This window comes from Ambystoma mexicanum, chromosome 5q (genome assembly GCF_040938575.1).
Source record: "Ambystoma mexicanum isolate Mex_15411 chromosome 5q, UKY_AmexF1_1, whole genome shotgun sequence".
In the NCBI taxonomy this organism is placed as follows: domain Eukaryota; kingdom Metazoa; phylum Chordata; class Amphibia; order Caudata; family Ambystomatidae; genus Ambystoma; species Ambystoma mexicanum.
Genome location: NC_090933.1, coordinates 903,528,367 through 903,549,156, shown reverse-complemented (window position 1 = coordinate 903,549,156; position 20,790 = coordinate 903,528,367). Strand labels below are relative to the sequence as shown.

Genomic DNA, 20,790 nt, shown 5'->3' with positions numbered 1-20,790 from the left:
AATTTTCGTTTCAACTGGAAAGACCCGCACAGGACGACTTCCTCCCTTAGGCTAGTGGGACCAACTAGCCTCAAGACCAACTCCATTTTGGCTCAACCCCTGACTTGCTGTGACTTTAAAAGGCTGCAGAATCCCAATACCTGGGGACCCCTGACCATCGAGTGCATTGTCTTCCAAAGTGCGAATCTGGCCAAAATTTTGTGGGCATCCAGAAAACCCTACAGAGTCCAGGACAGAGGGATCAAGTAACTTCTAACCGGAGCTGTTCGTTCTTTGGTGCTGGGAAAAAGGCACCAAAGCCACAAAGCTGCCGAATCAAGGAGAATCCATTGCTTCTGAGTCCCTCTCTTGAGTGCTGCCGCAGGAGCCCACAAGACGTCCTCCCTTTCATCACCACGACCAAGGACCAGGAACAAGGGGCTGCTACACTGCAACCAAAAAGGCATCCAGCTGGAACAAATTCTTCAGTTCACAGGTACTGTGGGGGTTGGGGGTACATCAACCTTTTGCCATTTGTGGTGCTTCCTACCATGGGGAGTGCCATTTACCCTCTTAGAATTCACCTCAACTCACTGGCACTGGCCTTTCAACTTGTGCTTCAAGGCGACTCCTCTCTTACTATTTAAAAACATTTTCTAAGACGAGCGCATCAGAACTTTGAACTGGCCTATTGACTTTGGCTGTCTTGGCTCCCTAAAGGCCCCCCCACCCCCCTTCTGAACCTTTTGGCTTTGGCGGTGCTTTTTCCCTTACAGATTGTAATTGATGAACACTTGTTCCTGGGATAAAAGACTGACTGCATCCCTCGGTGAGAATCTAACTTTGTAGAATACCTTTATTCTCTGATCTAACTAATGTTTGAAGTCTGTTTACAGTTTCTGTTGGAGCAGAGGCGGAGCTAGCCCTTAAAACATCTTACTCCGTGGAGTGGTGCAGAGAGGCTCCGAGAGGCAGTCGGGGAAGTCAGGGAGGTGTACCTACACCTGGACCCCACCTCCCCCCTCCACCAAGTGTTTTTTTCTGTTTTTTAAATAATAATAAAGAAGCCGAGAAGGAGCCATGCCAGATCCAAACGCTGCTCCCTGGAATTAGAGTAAGGCAGACTCTCGAATCCTCTGCAGATTTCTGTTGAAGTGTTAGGCAGAAACCTGTGGAGTTCCCTTAGGGACCACTGCAAAAGGCTTAGGACTACAGGTGTTGGCAGTAAACCCAATTGGAAGCAGTCTGCACCACCCAGATTTACCTGGTAGCTGTGGCTGAGAGGTCAGACTTCTCTCAAGAAGCTTTGGTATAAAAGTATATAATTATTTATTTAAAAACACTTATAAAAATACACTAACACTAATATGGCAAGCAAGTTCAAACAGTCACTATATATATATCCCCGATTACTTATTGAACAAGTCTTAGTAAAAACACCACTTATTTGCAGGCACAGGTGAGCGCTTAACCCAAGATGGCACTCCAATAAGTTAGTTAAAAAGGGAGGGAAAAGGCAGAATTAGGAAAGCACACAATACCAACACTTTTAAAAGAACCACAGCAAGTCAGGAAAGGCAGGGTCTACTGTAAAGCAAGAAAGTTCATAGGCCAGGCCCACTTTTGGAGAGAACAAGGCGGAATGAGTCCAAGATCACACAGTTGAATAATACTTTAAAAGTCTTTGCAGGTAGTTCAAAAAGAGTTGGATCAGTTCAGAGAGTCAGTTAACAGAGTCAAGGATTTACGGGACACCTTGAACAGTCTGTTGCAAGGGAGACCAGGCGGCACACAGTCCCTGAAATGGTGTGAAAGCTCCAGCGGGGGCAGTTGTTCCTGGCAGCGGTTGCAAGTCAATGCTTCATCCAGGGGAAGAGAAGATCTCGACGTGGAGAAAAGCTGGAGGTCGTTGCACTGCCAGGGAAGAAACCAGCCGCGGAGTTTCCCGGTTAAAAGGTACTACCCTTTTATTCTCGGTAGTGGTGAAGCGTGGCTATCCAGCCGCCAGGGTGCTTGGCATGGGCGATTCGACCACGAGACGATCCAGGAAGGTGAGAAGAGGGCGAACTGCTTAACCCCACCAGTTCAAAGGAAGAAGAATCTCCAGGATGAAGATCTTCTCCGTCGGGAAGTGGTGAGGCGGTTCAGCAGGGCTCCAGTGGTGGTGTCGTCGTTGCAGGTCAGCTCAGCTGCTCCCTCTTCGGATTCTTTACGTCCTGTGGCGACTTCTGAAGTTCCAGTCCCCAAAGCCCTGCTTTTATGCAGAAGACCCTCATTCATCAGTCCTAGCTGTCACTCAAACATGCTAAGTGGTGAGCCGGATGGCTCACCACTGGGCCAATAACACAAAAGTGCGACTTGAGTTGCCGAGGCAACTCAGTCCAGGGTGCCTAAATCCTCCCCCCCCTCCCACACATCCTGTAGACCCAGACAGAGTGGCACCACTTTCGGAGGCTTCTGTGCAGAAGCCTGCCAAAAGTGGAACGAAGGGCTCGACTTGGGTTGGAGTTACAGAAGCGAACACAAACGCCATTTTAAAACCAAGTCCTGGCAAAAAGGCCCAACCGGGGAATAAATATTAAATAAATAACCCAGCGGTATCTTTAACATTGCACCAAAAAAAGTGGTGCGTTTAAAATGAATGGGAAAATCCCATAGGAAATATTCCGGTGGAATATTTTGCGTGGTAACCACTGCCACCAGCCAGAAACTCGACGAGGGGGGACTGCACAGTGCCACCTCGACAAACAGACCCCGGGGCAAACTAATTATCCCTACCAGTACTTCCACAATATGATGGTTTGTACTTTTCTGTTCACAATTTAAGACTAGCAAAGTCAATGGTGACTTTACATGCCCTGGGAGACAGTAGTCAGTCCCAGGGTATGGAGTCTATGTTTGGGGGTCACTATGACACCCCTGTGTTACTGCACTGAGGGTGCTGTGTAACACTTACCAAAAACACATGAAACCCTATGGAGTAAAAGACTCCATAACCCATAAAACACATTACAAAGTCGAAGGATCTCAAATCATGTCTAAGAGTGGGAGAAAAAGAGTCTCACTCTTAGCAGGAGAAAAAAATAAACCCCAAAAATCCAGCAAAGCTGCTGAGGGACTCACTAGGTTTGGGAAATTAGCCTTTACAGAGAATTCTCCCTAACAAAAAGAAACTTTGTTTTTCTTTAACTGTGCTCACGCCAAACGCACTAAATATATATGGGATACATTACTCAGCGAAAACGTATTTTTGATGCTTGTATCTGCTTCGATTTACATGCTATGCATAGGCCGACTCTAGTGGAAGCTGCAGAGTATTACAGTTTTCGAAAGTCAAAAAGGGACGTCGACAGGGCGTGCAAGTAATACTATCCCTAGTGTATCTCCTCCCAATTCAAATAATTTTCTGCATTACGCAACCTGGTCTTGCATGCGAGATTCAACTCTTTGCAGTCAAGGAAAGAAACAGAGTTGCGATAGCTTCTAAAATTATCGCATGCACTAGATCAAGCAGTAAGAGCGGCACAATAACTCGCTAAAGATCATACATTATCTGGAGATCACAGACAGACACTGAAAGCACACCCCCAGAGGTCAATTGTTTCAACTTTGTGGCTCAAGTCCTGGATTTCCTCAGAAGAAGTGCTACAGTGTCACTTCAGGGATGCTGATGCTTATGGCCTGAGCCCAAGCAATCTGGCATCATCTTGCTCTTCTCAGCTTCGGTATCTGCGGGCTGGGAGTGCCTCAGCAAGGCAGAGTTAGTATTCTTACCACTGGAGTTCAGGACACAAATACTTCAGCAACTTTCAACTTCTAGCAGTCAGGTGTCGACTGCAGGCATTGGAAGCCTTTGAGCCACCATAGTGTTAAAACTGACCATTCCAGGCGACGTTGACTGCAGGCCTGTAGAGTGCCTTTGAAGGCATCACATTTTAGATGAGCTAAATAGAGACACCTGTCTTAACACTATTTTTTTCCCGGTGGGAGGCGACTGAAGGCACCAGAAGCCTTTGAGCCACCCAAGTGTTAATCAGACAGGCCTTTTCTGGGTGACAGCGAGTCCGGGCCTGTAGAGTGCCTATGAACCGATTGCATTTACAACAGAAGATTGGCCAAAGACATATTTGCTTTTACAAGAGGTTGTCTATTCTTTTTCTGTGGGCGATGACTGTGGGCATTAGCAGCCTTTGAGCCTCCCTCATTCTCCGATAACCTTTACTTGCTTTGGTGACTGCGGGCCATTTAGTGCCTTTGAAACAATTGCCAGCACTTCAAGAAGGTTTGCAAAGTATTTTTATTGAGGGCAGGTGACTGCAGGCCTAGTGCCTTTGAGCTGCCAAGATTGTGTTTACCCTATTAATATTCTTGAATACTGTTTTTGATTGTGAAAAGTGGGGAGAGCCATTTCTATAGTATCTGTATTGTTGTAGCTTCCGAAATGTCAGTATGTACTATTTTAGTTTCTTTTTAGTGGGGGTTTAGCGACCACCTGAACTTGATAATCTGGAGGAGGTAGGGAATCCACCTAGAAATTATCCCTCTCCCTCAGTTGTCACATCTGAATTGCACAAAATGGGACCCTCATCTGACTAGGCAAAGTCCATATTGTTAGTGCACGATAGATAAACTGCACTAGAAAGCTGTCCTGATCCCCCAATAAACATCCTGAACCCAAGACCCTCTTGCATGCAGGGTTTAGAATTCACATTGACAGCTAGTTCCATGAAAAGAAAAGGTCTTCCCCAGAAGGAAATGTTGCAGTGTCGGGGACATCAATCTCTTCGAATTAGAGGACCTTATGAGCAACTCTAATGCGAGTCATCTGGGAGAGAGTACTAGATGTTCACCAAAATCACAGAATAAGAAGTTACTTTGCCCCACTACTATATCAACTCCCTTACCATCAAACCTAGCCTCCAGCCATATTTTACCATCAGAGACAACTGAGGGGGTCTCAAAGTAGCAGGGAGGATAAATCAGACCAACCGAGAGGGGAGAATGAACATTCTGCCAGCATTGAATGTTGTTCTTAATTCCCTGGTAAATGTCTTTGAGCTACTAAGAAGGGAAGTTAACACCACCTAGTGCGAATGTTCCATAGTTGGCCTGAAATCAGCTATCAATGAAGGTCTGTTTGCTCCTCTCGCCGATTTAAAATTAGCAATCAAGGAACTACTAAAATGGTACACAGGTTATCAGGGGGAACTCGTTCACAACACATGATGCAGTTGCCCCCGTAACAGTTACTTCCCTGCGAGATGAGGTCCATATAAGATTGTATCTAGGGGATGGGGAGAGGGGAAAATATTCATGGGAGGGCATTTTCAGATTTCAACGACATCCCTCCAAATCAGTCATGGAGCAATTCATTCGACTGGCTCAAATGTGTGACCTAGAAGAGGATGAGGATTAATTAAGTTTGCCCGCATCATCCAAACGGATGGTGTTATTGTCGAGCAGACTCAAAAGGTAAACAAAAATAAAGTAAACAAAACTAACGGTAAAACAAAGGAAGAAAAAGAAGAAAGGCATAGTTGAGGATCAGGCCTCATCACAGCTTTAAGATCAGCCTCAAAAAAACCACAAAACACCTAGGAAAAAGAAATCTTCCACAGTTCAGTTCGTAAAAGCTATTTTGACCCTCAGAATAGCGCCTAAATCCATTAAGTCCTCAATAACTGCTAATACCGGCTAAATCCATTAAGTCCTCAATGACTGCTAATACCGCCTAAATCCAGTAAGTCCTCAACGACTGCTAATACCCCCAAAAGCAATTCTCAACCTAACAGGTTACAAATACAAAAGAGACAGGGGGGCATCAAAAAAGGGCATATGGAAAAAAGCAGGCAGATAATTACTGTTGAAGGGCTGCTCTAAAACTATCGTGGTCCAAACATTGTCTTATATTCCACTGACGCAAGAAAGATAAAGGGATTTCGATTTAACGACTAGGGTTGTGCAGGAATTAGCTAATCCTAGGCCGGAGAACTGTTTAGTTAATATCAAGACAACTCTGTTGATCGCAGAATCAGAAAACAGTATACGCCCAGGGGGAAGAGGAAGGAGTAGACACAGTTCACCCACAGGAGCCTCGTGAGTGACCCAGAGATACCCAGGACTCTGGGAATGAATGCAGCAGCGGAATTGGACTGTGACCGGAATCCGTTTGCCATCTCAAAAATCTGGATTAAACGTATTGATGTGAGGAACAAATTAACATTTCTAAATAGGAGCGGAATACTATCAATCTTCTGCCAAGTAGACAAGCTATTTCTCTACTCCTCGCAGGATACCGAAGTGAAGTTTCGAGATCACAGAAATTATAGCATAACGGAGAAGGGCCTCAAATCCAGACTCAGAACAAAAGCAATCCTGGCACCGGCACTCAGGACGTTAGGTATAGAAGTATTGGTGGAAATCATGAGCGATCAGGGAGAGAAGTCAAGTCCCTGAAGTTCTATTCCGGAAAGATCAGATTGTGATGTGAGCATGATGCTACAAAAAACACCATTTCCAACCCAAAGGATAGAATGGTTACACAAAAATCACCTAAACTAGTCACAAAGCGCCAACACCTCTGGTTATTGGTACCAGAGTTAATCGCTCAGGTCTTCCATAAATTGGGATTGGCAGATGCGTCACCCTAGGTGCAACAGATCTAAGGTGGCTGTGCAGGAACACAAGGGGCTCTAGCTCGTTTAAAAACAAGGAAATTAGAGAGGAGATTGTTGGCAACTATGATATAATAGCTCTACAAGAGACCTGGTTAAAACAAACATTTAAGATAGACGGGTTTACTATAATAGAACAGCTAGCCGTGCACAAAAGGAAAGGGGCGACCTGTGGGGGGAATTTTAATCATACTCCGGAATTCCATTTTTTCAGTCATACGGAAAGTCAATGATGTCAATGATGAAACCCCGGGAGTATTAGCCATAGCCACCAAATTTAGGGGACCCAAAAAGGGTAGGACTCAGTGCGATTGGTATTTACTGGAATTGCACTATTCCCTTGCCGGCCTTCCTGAATCGGTAGGCCGAGGTCCTGACCCAAGCACATTCAGTTTGAGACGGGGAGTATTATTCTGACAGGAGAGTTAAATGCCCAGTGTATCAAAACACAGATAGACAAAGACCTTTGGAGGGAACCGACACCGAATAGCCAATTGTGGTTGTCATTTTTATATGAATGGAATCTTTTAATGGCCAATGATAGCATCGCAGGAGAGCATCCCCAGACATCCTCCCTCTTGTCCCCACAACTGAGGCTCAGGAACAACAGGATCTGCAGAGCTGCACAGGAACAGAAACCAGCTGGAACCATTGCTTCTAACCAGAGGTACTGTTAAAGTCTAAGAACTTACCTCTTGTTGTGTAGCCTGCCTTGCCCTCAGTTGAGACCTGTCTTGGTTACCTTGCAGAGTTGCTAAAGCTTTGCCCCTCACAAGCCTCCCAGCTTGTGGCCCTTCAAGTGTTCTAATTTTCCACAAACATTGCTAAAAACATGGTGAAAGACGTTTTACCTACCTGCAAAGATGATCTTCAGCTCCCCTTGACATTGTGCAATTAACATTGGGTTCCTGGCTCCCTGAGACTCTTCTTTACCTCCGACTGTTAATTTACTCTGCTTTGGAAGGTTCTTAAAAGTACTTACCTGTATGAATTATTTGTTAACCTTTGCTTTATTCCTCTATATTCTGTCTTTGACACCCAACTCAGTATTGCTCTAAATGTACCAGTGATAAATCATGTCCAGTGTCCTAGAAAAACAGAGTGTGTGTTTGAAGTGTATTATAAGTTTTCTCTGCAGATTGCTCCCTTCTGAAAAAGGCTTATACAACTGACCGTGCAATAAATTAATTGGTTTTATCAAGAAACCTTTAGTGTAAGTGTTTCTTTGAATAACCGCCACTATGAAACTGTCACAACATTATTGCTCACATTGACCCCTCTTGAGATACGCCTGGCTGCTCATCCACAATACCAAACTGTGTAGTTCAGACTTATACCAAAGGTTGGGTCCCTGTTGTCAGGAGGTCAAGATTATTGTAGTGCACTCTAAGGGTACTGCATACAATCTTGCCTAACACCTCTGATATATTTAATCAGTAAAGTAATCCCCATCCTGATATATTGTGTAGATGTCAATCCTGCAATTAACACAATAAATTGGGAAAGATTGGTGGGCGTCCTGTGGAAAAATGTTTTGTCACTTCCTCGGTCTCTCACCAGCTCCGCTTTGAGTTATGAATTGGGCCAGCTTTCCCTCCGCTCACATATCGAGTGGAGACCACCATCGGTTCTCCAACTAATTTGTGAACCACAAGCGAATTCCCTGAACGAAGATCTGAAAAAAGATTTAGCTAAAAATGATAATGCCTTTCCATCTGGTCTGGCGAATTACACCAGAGATTTTGAATTCCTGCGCAAGTGAAGTAATTTATTTTTGGATTTGTAGAGCGCACTACAGCCCAGAGGCATTGAGGTGCTGTTACAAGAGATTGTAGGTAGGCTTGGTTCAGAGTTACATTGAAAGCAGCCCAACAATAACATTATTAGTTACACATTAACAGTGGTTGATTGACCTCATCAACAATCCAATGCTTGTAAAAAAGTGCCTAAAAAGAGAAGACTGAATAAAAAAAAAGATGACTTAAGGTCAAAAATATGGTCTAATTCTAATTTAGCATATGACAAGCCGCAGGGATACCTACTAGGTTACCTATCCCGCTTTCCTAATGAGAGGCAGGAATGATTTAAGGTTAGACCTACTATCAACACGGGAAATTCTCCACTCTAGACACAAGAATTTGTATAGTGATAAGTGCCAACGATGTGATCAAGGGCTTGCTGAGACACTCAGACATATTCTGATAGCCACCCTATTTGTGTAAGTGCCCGGGCAGTCTAAGTTCTTGAGATTTGTGGATAAGGAGTGGTGGATATTTACACAAGCTTTCTGGGATCACAAATATCTGACTGGGGTAATATTAACATTCCTTCGCGATTTGGAGCTTTTAAATTCATAAGTACTACAGAAGGGTGTTAAATCTTGATCTGTTTTTTTTTTCTTTTTCCTTTGTCCCGTCTCATAATTCTTTTTATGACATGTGCTAATTTTATAATCCATTTTAAAAAACATATGGAAAATGTAACTGTAATTTCATGATAATTTCTCTTTTTGTACATTGAGAAAAGTAGATTTTGGCTAAAACACACAAAATAAACTTTAAAAACTAACCTTTTCCTCCCTTATAACTCAATACCGCAAAGGTGACACAACATAAGTGCTATTACTGACCTCAAATGACGTTACTATGTGCTGGAAAATGTATAACATGAAAGAATTACTCACCTGCTTTGTTCTCTTTTTTAATTGAATCCTAACTTGGGATTAATGTTACTATTAGTTGCTGCAACTTAAAGACTGCTTTAAATATCTGTATATATAAATAAATATTTATACTGTAACTAAGTGTGTAAGTGTTTACTTTGATACCTGCATTTACGTACTTCATTTTACAGCTCACATTACCCCTCTAAAGATAAGCCCGGCTTCTCCGTCATACTACCAACTTGTGTAGTACAAGCCTATATTAAAAGGTGGGTTACCCAATAGCAAGACATAAGTCTTGTGTAGTCCCACACCAGTTGGACTGCACCAATGCTTAACCAACAATATATTTAAAAGAATACTCATTTTACCCACTTGTTCTCTTTCTTCGGATGTAGGATTGCTCTGAAATCTTTCTTGGGGCTTTATATAGGAGCGAAGCTCTTGCAAGTGTTGCCTATTCTATAAACTACTAAACAGTCCTTTCTTTTTACTGAAAAGACGGCTTACTTCCTTGAACCAGTTAAGTTACCATTACTTTTAGTGTTCTCTATAGGCTGAGCATTCCTATTGTACTTCATGATAGACAACTGTTGTACACATTTTGCATTTGTCTTGCCCTCTGCCCGCCCCCTCACTTGGGTGCTAGAGGAAATAAATCAGTGTCACTGGGCTTTCAAAGATGTATGGTGTTTGCCTGTGGCTGTAGACATTAGCCAAGACTCCCTCATTATCCTTGGTAGCTCGGATCTTAGTCTCAGCTATAACTGCCATCTTTGCACGTGTCATTTTGGGTAAATAAAATAATTTAGTAAATTAGTCCATGGTCCACGGACTGGGCTTCAGGACCATCTTCATCAAGTGAAAAACAAAAAAATGAAGGGCTACTGCCACTGCAGGGCATCTTGGGGCTTTCATGTACACTAAGGAATGGTGCAACATTTTATTAACATTACAAATTAAGTCACAGACATACATAGTGCAGTGTTGATTGTTTCACTTAATTTAAATAGAAAAAAAAATCTAAACATTTTTAATTGACTTAAATTAGAAAGAGTTCTTTCATTTTAACAATGATCTAGGTGTAGAGGCATTTGCCAGTTCACAGTACATGAAGTTACTTATATCAAATTAACCCAGTCTCCTCCTTGGTTTTATTAGAAGAATAACATTGACAGTTTTATCTCCTTCCACTTTCCTTTTGCCACTTGGCTGTAAAAATCTGAAAATTTGTTTAAGTAGCAAGTTTATACTGACCTTCGGAACATCTGCTAATGGCTCTTCGGTCAGCGGAAGATTTGGTATTTCCACTTCATTATAGTTTCCCCATTCCTCTGCTGGTGCCTTCCAATCAGAACTAGTCTCAGCACAATTAAGCCCATCTAGTCATAAAAAATGAAGTTTACTTAAATAAAACGTGCCCAATAGAAACAAGTAGCCTTGCTGGAAAAATGCAGACAAGCAATGAAAAAGGGAAGATCTGAGTTTATAATTAAGAAATTGCCTGTTTAGACTGAAAGTAACATCACCCAAGTAAAAATCACAGTGAAGGCATGCAGTCAATAATTGAAGTTGCACTAAAGATAGTAGTTGGCCTTTGTCTCATATGAAAGTGCCTTCTTGTATTGCCGACCCCACCACCCCCCCATATCCCATTTAAGGAGCCTTCCAGCCTCTGTTCACATTTGATACAAGTGGATCTAGGTCATGTGACCTAAACCTCACGTTTTAGGCCTGCCCCATCTTTTCCCTTCTTAGCCACAGGGTGTCTCTTCCACAGGCGTCTTAAGTGAAGGGTAGTCAAAGAAAATGGCCACGCTGGTTTGATCCTGTTCGGGCCAAGGGCTAGTCAACTTTGCCCATGCTTCACCATGTACATATCACCATGTAACTCCACTCACCATAAACCATTCGCACCCCTCCAGGAATCGCACAGCCAAACGCCCAAAGCAGCCCCAGACAGCTAACCTGGAAAACCGTATCAATATCCCCCATAGATCCCAAAACTGTCACTTTCTATTCACATTCGCTCAGTTATGACAGATAATGCTGCTCAGCAGTCACACGAGTAGATTTACATCTGTGTGATTCATTTCTCTCCACCTCCGAGTCCCCATGCACTTAATGCTGGACCCCTGGATTTTTTGACTGATTCTCTCGAGTGAGTGGGAACTTTTTTCCCCACACTCACTCATTCTTTTACTCTGATCATGGGCACCCTGTTTACCTCTTTTGGGTATTTCTTAGCAGAGTCATGCTTCCCTCAAATTAAAAAAAAGCATCTACAGTGTACTAAAGCAGCCCACAACACTTTATGTGCAGTGTTGCTGAAGGCTTCGAGCTTCCTTGAGATTGTTTTTACTTTACTTGACAAAATAAAATTAACAAGGCAGGATACTTTTTAATCCTACCAGTTATTTTGCGAGATCAACACACCCCCATCTTATGTTGAGTTTAGAGGGTATTCAATGTATCCCTTTTCTCGACTCTCCAGTATCAATTTGGTTACTTTGACAGGTCAATACATTTACACTGGTGGCAGTGTACTTTTTTTACAACTCTAAAATCGCAGGCTGTCTGAGCAGCTGCGGTAGGGGACACAATTTGTCCAAAATGGTGGCTGTACTTTAAGCCCTAAACAATATGGCCTGTCCTTTCCTATGTCTTCTTATACCTTGCTAGGCGGGGGAGGGTCCTCTTGTCCCTTTGTCTCCCCTTGGAAAGCCAGAGGACCCTTTGAGCGACTGGCAGGAGAGGACGTGGGCGAGATAGACAAACTCCCCTGCCCTTGCAGTGTGAACGAGAGAAACTAATTCAGACTGGGAGGGTTGGCTGTACGAATTGGACAGCCATTCCCAAGTTTGAATGGTGCATGGGATACCATTGGTGGACTTAGCCAGGTTTCCTGCATAAATCCAGACGTCCTGGAACTGAAACCTAGAGTCGACAATTGAAACAGAAGCATCAGAAGAACAAAGGACGACACCAGCAACTGCCAGCTGAGTAACTGCTGCTGTCCTGATCTCAACATCTAAACAACAGGTAAAGATCTGTAGGCGACATCCTCCCTTATACTGATGGGCCTAACCAGTCTCAAGATTAACTGCATTTTGCACCATCCCTTGAAGAGCTGCTCCCGCCACGGCCTGCAATTCGCCAATACCCTGGGACCTCTGCTACATCGTCTCCCCAAGTGTGGTTTGCCTGAAACTCCTCACCCGAGATGAGGACCAAGAAACCGATATGAGAACCCGCCACGACAACTACCCTTCAACAGCATGAAAAAGGCCCCAACAAGCCTGAACAAAAAAGATCCTTTGCTGGGCATCCAGCTGCACTAGAGCTGTCGCCAGGTCCACTGAAGTCCCTTTGGTCTGTCGCCAAGACAGAGAAACCAGTGACCGGATCTGCTATCGCCTCACCGCAGAAACCGTCCTGCAGCTACTGCTTCTTCACCTGAAGGTACTGTCCAACCCCTGGGTACAACTTACCTGTCGGTTGTTTGCTTGATCCTGGGGGCTGCAGATCGCTTTATCTCGCACCCCTCCAGGTCGCCCATAGAGTTATATTTAGAAGGTACCCACATTGCACTCTAACCGTGCCTTAGGACACCGGTCCTTCGGGCAATCCTACAAGGGACCACCCCGATTACCTTGCCTTTGTAACTTTACCTAACTGCAATACTGGAAGAGAATCCGGCTGGATTCTGCAATACTAGACCCTTGTATCCTGCCTTCAGCCTCCACCCCTGGAGGTCCAGCTGAACTCACATAAGAGGGCTGGACTCATTAAGACAGGCTGGAATAAAGTTATAAAAGTTGGGAACAGTTTGCATATATGTATCATATGATTTTACAAAGTGATTTTTTACCATCAATGCTATTTTAAGGTAACTGTGGTTTACCACCCAAAGTATATTACAAAGTGATCTTATATTGTTTTCTTTCAAAGGGTATCCAGTTTTGTTACTGAAAGAAAAAAAATACAGAATTAACATTTTGTGAAAAAATACAGAAAAATAAATATGGGATGGGGTAAGGTTAAGTGGTGGGGGGTTCAGGGTGGGGTTAGAAAAGTAGGTAAAATGAGTTTAGTGTCCGTCCTAGTTTAAAAAACAAAGTTCACCCATGTTACTGCATATCAGATGGCCCTTGAAACAATAAAGGTGACGCTAATGACTGTTGAAGGCCACAAATTACAAAAATGTGGCCAAGCAAGATTCCAAAAGGAACATAAGGACCAAATTCCTCCTTGCCCATAATGGCCATCAGACATGTTAAGTGCATGTGCTGAATCTGCGTGAATGTCCTCAAAAAGTGAAAAGCATCCCAAACTAAACACCAGCTAACCACAAAAGGATATCCACTAATTGTGTCCATGACGAAACAAAAACAGACAAGACCTCAATGAGAAAAATCAGTGAAAGAAAAATCAACCCTATATTGAGCAAGATGAAGAAATATCAGAAATTATAAAAAAAAAGGAAAAAAAGGAAATTAACACCTACATAGCTCCTTGATTAGGAGGAAGAATACAAACTCAGGTCAAGTACACTCCAACAGAGGCGGCTCCAAGAAGTGTCATAAGGGGAAGCCAGTGGCTAGCCGTCAACCATCAACTACAAGGACCAGTAAGGTAGGAGTGGCTTGGGTCAGGAGTAGAGCAACTACTCTACCTTAGATTCCGAGCCACTTACCAAACCCATAGCAAACAAGGTGACTACTCCCCACTGCATCTCTCTCTCTCACTCAACCTCAAATTTAATCATTATTTAATACTGTACCAATCTGACTGGCTAGGCACAGACTCCCCAACCCCCTTCCTCTGAATAGACCTATACAGGACTCTAAAATCTAGTTGGGTTTTGTCTCCAAATTGCATTGTATGATATTTAGAATGTATTGATAGGCCTCTCTCCCACTATACCGGTCTTTCAAGCGTAGCTGGGGTTCTATCTCCATATTGCATTGTACGATACTCAGATTGCATCGAGAGGCCTGTCTCTCAAATCTAGCAGGACTTCTGTGTCCAGATTGCATTAAGGGCGTAAGTCCTAACTGCGCCCCTCAAACTCACTCCTAAACTAGTACATGTCCTTCCTAATCCTACATGGCTTACTCACCGCAGTGAACCGCGTTCAGGGAGACGTCCACTGTGCAGGACTCCCAGATCTAGCTGTGTTTGGTATCATACAGTACTGTTTCAAATGACCGCTAAATCTAACTGTCTGGTTCAGCACTCTACTGCTCTCTTGGGCGTGGGCCTCTCGGGTCTAGCAGTGTTTGGTATCATACTCTACTTACTGTCTCGACTGACCCTCAAATCTAGCTGTGTTTGGTCTGATACCCTGTTGCTCTCCTGGGCGTGGGCCTTTCTCCCACAGTGAAGGACTCAAGTCTAGCTGTGCTTGGTATTGTGCTCCACTGTTTCGGCTGACCCTCATAGCTAGCTCTGTTTGGTTCGGTACTTTGTCACTCTCTTAGGTGTGGGCCTTTCTCCCACTATACAGGGCCCCTAATCTAGTTGTGTTTATTTCGGTACTCTATTACTCCCTGAAACCCATCACTACCAAGCTTAATTGCGTCTGATACCACCAGACCACTGAACGGCCACAATCCTTCCCAGACAGTGCACCCTTAGGAAACACACCCTACCCACCGAAAAAATGACAGACTGAGCCAGAGAGCATCCAAGTGTATCTAGAGAAGACAAAACCAAAAATTACTGTGCCTGCACAACACAGCATAGACGACCAACTACCCTACTACGTCTGCACCTTGAACTGAAAAATGGCCCGACCCAGAAAAGGACGCTGAGAAAGAGAGCAAGATCGTGCAACAAGTGACGCAAACACACAACACCAACAGAACCCAGAAGAAGCAGCTTCATTGGAAGGAAACACACCTAACGCGGTCATAACCGGAACAAACTATGTAAGAGAAAAATCCTTATACCTCACACCTTATCTCGCGCCAACCACGGAACACCGACACCTCAACACGGAAACCTCGAGACATGCAAAGAATTTCCCGAAACACCCGGAAAAAAGACGGGAGCACTCAACAAGAGAGTGGATGACTCCAACCCCATCACCCCTTACATCACAAAAACAGAGGAGCACCATCGATTTCCACAACATCCCACACAACACGACGAAACCCTGACAACCAACAATGCTACATTCAACCTAACAATCGGACCCAATGAAGAAGCCATTGCTGATCTTCAACCAAGCATCATCACAGCAGAAACAGCACGATTGCTTAGCCCTGCTATAAACCTATTGGACCGCTTCATCCTACCAACATCAATACGGAAACACCACGACCGGACAGCCACAAACCGGAACAGCGAATAACCACAAAACAAAATCACACCCGAAGAATCCAATGTAACTTAATAAACACAAGGTCAATGTCCAAACATTCAACTGAAATATACGACCTATCAGACGGAGGCATAGACATCCTATTTGTAACCGAAACATGGCTAGACGACAACTACAAGATCACCCTCAACAACTGCCTGCCTGAAAACTTCCAATGCATCCAAGCATACAGGAAATCCAAAAAAGGGGGTTTAGCGATCATCCACAAGGAGCAACTGCCCATCTAAATGGAAGATTCACTAAACATCGATAAATCTGAATCGTTAATACTACGGCTATCAGTAAACCCCAAAACGAATCGGAAATTCATACCGATATACAGACCGCCAACCTACGATACACTTTCGTAGACGCCTTCACAGAAGCAATCACCATCCTAGCCATCAAGTACAATCTGATCATCCTCGGAGATTTCAACATCTGGTTCGAAGAAACCACAACCACACAAAAATCCTTAACCGCCCAACTAGCAGCCAGGAACCTACAACAACTAGTGAAAGGAGCAACACACTCGGCAGGGCACACACTTGATGCAATCTTTGCCAACAAGGATCTCATCACCACGCCACCCCCAATTCAAATACTCTGGAGCGACCACCTCATCATTCCATTCATAATCACAACGGCCACTCCAACAAAGCAGCAACAAGAAAAACCACTGATCACGATGAAAAGAAATTGGCGAACCATAAAAAACTCCAACCTTACCGAGCTCCTGGAACTCAGCAAACCACAAGCAACAACCAAGGAAGAGGCTGACCTAGATAAAAGTTGCCCTGCTCCATAGCTGGATCGTAACAACCCTAGATGATATTGCCACAGAAAAGCCATTCACCCCATCACGTAAGGAAACAGTAAAATGGTTCACTCCACTACTCAGTGCCATGAAAAGAAAAAAAACAAAAACTAGAATCTGAACGGAGGACCAATACCACCACTGCAAACAAATTGAAATTCCTGCAACAGATCTGCTCATACAAAAAGGAAATACAAAAAGCAAAGATGAAACACTGCAACAACCGAATCTTCAAAGCACCAAACACCCAAAAAGAACTCTTCAAAATCATAAATGAAATAAAAAACCCACCGGGTTGCAACAACACGCCAATTCCATCGATGAAACTATGCGATGACCTAGGAGACCACTTCAAAAACAAAATAACTTTCATCCAACACACCATACAAAACAGACCAAGCAATCACACCTCAAACCCCACCGACACCCACGAGGAACATCCAAACAAACTACGAAGCTTCCCAGAAATATCAGTGGAAACTTTCGTCCAAAGCAACAAATCAGGTTCTCTTGAAGATCCCTGCCCCCCAGACATTTACAAAACACTTCTTAAACAAGGAACACCCATGGAATACCACAGGAATCTCCTTAACCTCAACAGGTTAAGTACCACAGGCCTTCAAATAGGCTTACATCAAGCTGCTACTCAAAGACACAACAGGAAACGCAGAAGACTTATCCAACTACAGACCCATTTCCAACATACCTTACACAGCCAAACTGCTGGAAACGTACGTCTACAAAATAACCCAAGAATTCATAGAAGAGCACTGCCTACTAGACCAGGCACAAGTAGGATTCAGACCAACGAGGGGAACAGAATCAGCTCTCCTCTCAATATGGGGTGACCTAAAAACGAACGCAGACTCGGACAACAGTACCGCCCTGATTCTCCTTGATCTATCCACAGCTTTATAGACGGTCAACCACAACATCCTCATAAAGAGATTAGAAGGACTAGGAATAACAGACACCACCCTACTATGGATCAAATCCTTCCCAACAAACAGAACCAAAACCATATGGATGAAACCTTTTAAGTCCAAACCTAGAGATTCCACGTGCGGAGTACCACAAGGATCATCTTTCTCCCCCTTTCTATTCAACATCTACATGTACCTATTAATCAAACCCATCAAAAGACACTGCCTCACATGCTACAACTACGCTGACGATACTCAAATAATCTTCAACATACAATACACCCGAGAAGAAAACATCACACTAGAGAATTGCCTTCATGATATATTCAACTGGATGAACCTCAACCACCTCAAAATCAACCCAGGCAAAACAGAGATAATGATTGTTACAAAAAAAGGAGGAGACATCAGCTACATCCCCTGGCAAAGAGAGCTTGGCACCACAACAGCACCATCATCAATTGTAAAAAACCTAGGGGTCCTGATGGATAACAACCTCACTCTAGAGCCACAAGTGAACTCTCTACTCAAGAAATGTTTCTTCCTCCTGCGAGCGGCAAAAAGGACCCTAACGTTCCTGTCGTTTGCCAACAAAACACTTACCATCATCGCTCTGATCATGTCCAGAGTAGATTACGCCAATAGCCTATACCTGGGCATGCCCGAACGACGTGCGGCAGCCAGACTCCTCCTCAAACTACCCAGAAGAGAACACATCACACCAGCGCTAAAAATACTACATTGGCTACCATTAAAACAGCGAATAAAATTCAAATCCATGTGCATCACGCACAGAGCAATACACAAACAAGGCGCAGAATTCCTAAGCGATAAACTACGCCTACATCAACCGACAAGAACACTGAGATCAAGCACCGACATCCGCCTGGAACCTAAACCCTATAAAAGAAGAAAACTCGGAGGATCCTCTTTCTCTCACCAGGCACCGAAAACCTGGAATGACCTATCTAAGAATATACGGAACACAAACCATCTAGTGTTCAGGAAACTCCTCAAATCATGGCTCTTCAAAGCGTAACTAGAACAGCGATGCACAAGATTGCCCACCCCGCTAAACAACGATGAAGATACCGACCTCGGTCACTCCCAAAATGGACATACACAGAACCCAAAGAACGGACCCCACGACAGACCAGAAGACATTATGAGTAATAGCCACAAAAGGAGGACACTATAGACTGATCACATACTCAGTCCTAGACGAAAGCCCTTAAATGACTCATCCACTGCCTCCCAGCGTACCATATCCAAACTCCCAGCAGACACATTTAGATTGAAAGTTTGTAAGAGGAGACCACAACACCTGCTCCAACACCCAAGGTGGAGAATAGACACCCAAACCCACATTAATTAATCAGAATTAGAACACTTACAGAGCGTGTTAGAATAGCACAAGGAGTGAGTCACACAAACCCAAAACCCTGCCAGGCGTAACCCCTTCGTCCATCCTGATGAGATTGGGAGGATTAGCAAGCGCCACACTCAGACAGCATGTCAAACTTCATATAACCCACTAACAAAAAACTCAGCATTTCTGCAGACTTCTCACTCAAAAACCTCACACAACCATCTCTCGCACAACAACCCGCACGCACTTCACAACACCGCAACACATAAGCCGCACCAACAGCACATGAGGACTGACATCGATCCGATACTCGCACCAGCTCAGCTCACCAGCACCCGGTGTATACCGAGTTGAAGCTGCTAACAGAACACCACTCCTCTCGCTTCACCTACTAACCCATCCTGGGGACCAACTGCGTTGGAGACCAGGTGCGGTACAAACATTAAGCATAGGAGGTATTTGAAAGTAAACAAGGTTTGCAGAAAACTTCTTTGATTCTAAAATGAGTAATGCTCATTCTCTAGTCAAAGAAAGCAGTGTATATCCAATTCCTCATTCATCCCATTCACTGTGAGTGAATCAAGCCAATCAATCCAAAAATGCTTCCCTTTGGGCTCTTATACTATTGATTTTCCCTTGAAAGTATTTGGTGCCGAGAACCTCAAGAACTTGAAGCTTCATGCAATGCTGTGTCCTCATTCCCTGAAGTGTCTTGCCACTGGAGATGTCATGTTTCCGGTTCTTATGCAGGACTTGTGTTATTCATCCCAATTCTTACTCTTCTTGCCGTCTCCCTGTTAGGGAGCATTCTCAGAAATGTGTTAATTCCCTTCTACCTTATAGACCCCCAGCTCTTTTGCTGGATTTGAGGACTTTATCTCTCATAGAATTTTATGCAATTTTTTCTCTGTGTTCCCTCTGACTTTGGAGTCAGAAACCCCATAAACATCTCTATATTGTGGCACAGCACCTTCAGTGTAGTGACACAGGAAAGTCTTAGATTTCCCAAAGGTTTAAATACCTTCTCTTGCTGAAACTACTGTTTCCAAGAGCAGTGAAGTGAAATTGACTTTACTTACTTCGTATCCCCTTTGTCTAGTTTCTCATGTAACAAGTTTTATGTTACCCTTCCTACAATCAATGGCTGGTGGCAGTTTTTTTATTTTTTTACTACCAATGTGTGTTTTCACTACTGGTTGCGTTCGCAGCCACAATGAAGCACCCATGGGTGACCATTTCACCAAAAAGGCCCGGGTTGTCTTTTTTCGTCATTTCTTGTCAGGAAGTTCTTTCTTGAGATTTACTCTGCACGCCAAACCAGGTTTGGTCCCTTTTTGTCTGGCTGGATCATGAGTGAAACCCACCTCTTGCTCCAGTATGTCTGGCAGGGGCAGGAAGTGAAGGAGGTGCCCGAAACTCCCTGTGCTTAATCCTCTTGGTTACAGGAATGCACCCAAAGGTGAATGGCCGGCTGTCTGTCCGGTAAGGACAGCTACCCTACAGTGTGATTGACAGTTAGGTTGGGATGGATGGGTGAAACATGCATAAAAGTAAAGGCTTTTTGGCTTGGAAGGCAGTCAACCACTGGACGAAGGAATCGAAGAAGAATTTGGAAGAGACGCCTGCTGCGACTCCTGGACCGTTGGTTTGCCCGGTGATGCTGCTGTGCTGAAGCTCTGAATTCGCCTTGACTAGAGAAGCCCTTTTAAGGACGACTTCTCGCTTTGAGTTGGTGGGACCAATCAACTCCAAAGTAATCCTGGCTGGACATCCTTTCGAAACCAGTTGCAATTCCACTGCGGCTGCTTCTGGAACCAAAAAACCAGAGAGAGGAACACCAGATTGTGTGTGTTGCTTTTAAGTCAGACCCGAACGCCAGGAAGATCATCCAGACTTCCTTGATGCAGGACTGACCAAGCCTGAGCCACCTCAACAGTGTGTTGGGACCCCAGAAGCAAGGAAAGTCTGAACTGGAATTCGAGAACCGCAGTGTTGCCAT

General features: G+C 44.0%; 1 protein-coding gene across 2 annotated transcripts in view; it reads right to left on the bottom strand.

Moving 5' to 3' along the window:
• The window catches only part of MTDH (metadherin), a 462,606-nt gene that overhangs the window by 164,567 nt on the left and 277,249 nt on the right, over window positions 1–20,790 (bottom strand). For both annotated transcript variants that reach the window (XM_069621403.1, XM_069621404.1), the window contains one exon: window positions 10,573–10,697. In XM_069621403.1, the coding sequence (XP_069477504.1) occupies window positions 10,573–10,697 (125 nt within the window). The remainder of the gene's footprint in view (window positions 1–10,572; window positions 10,698–20,790) is intronic.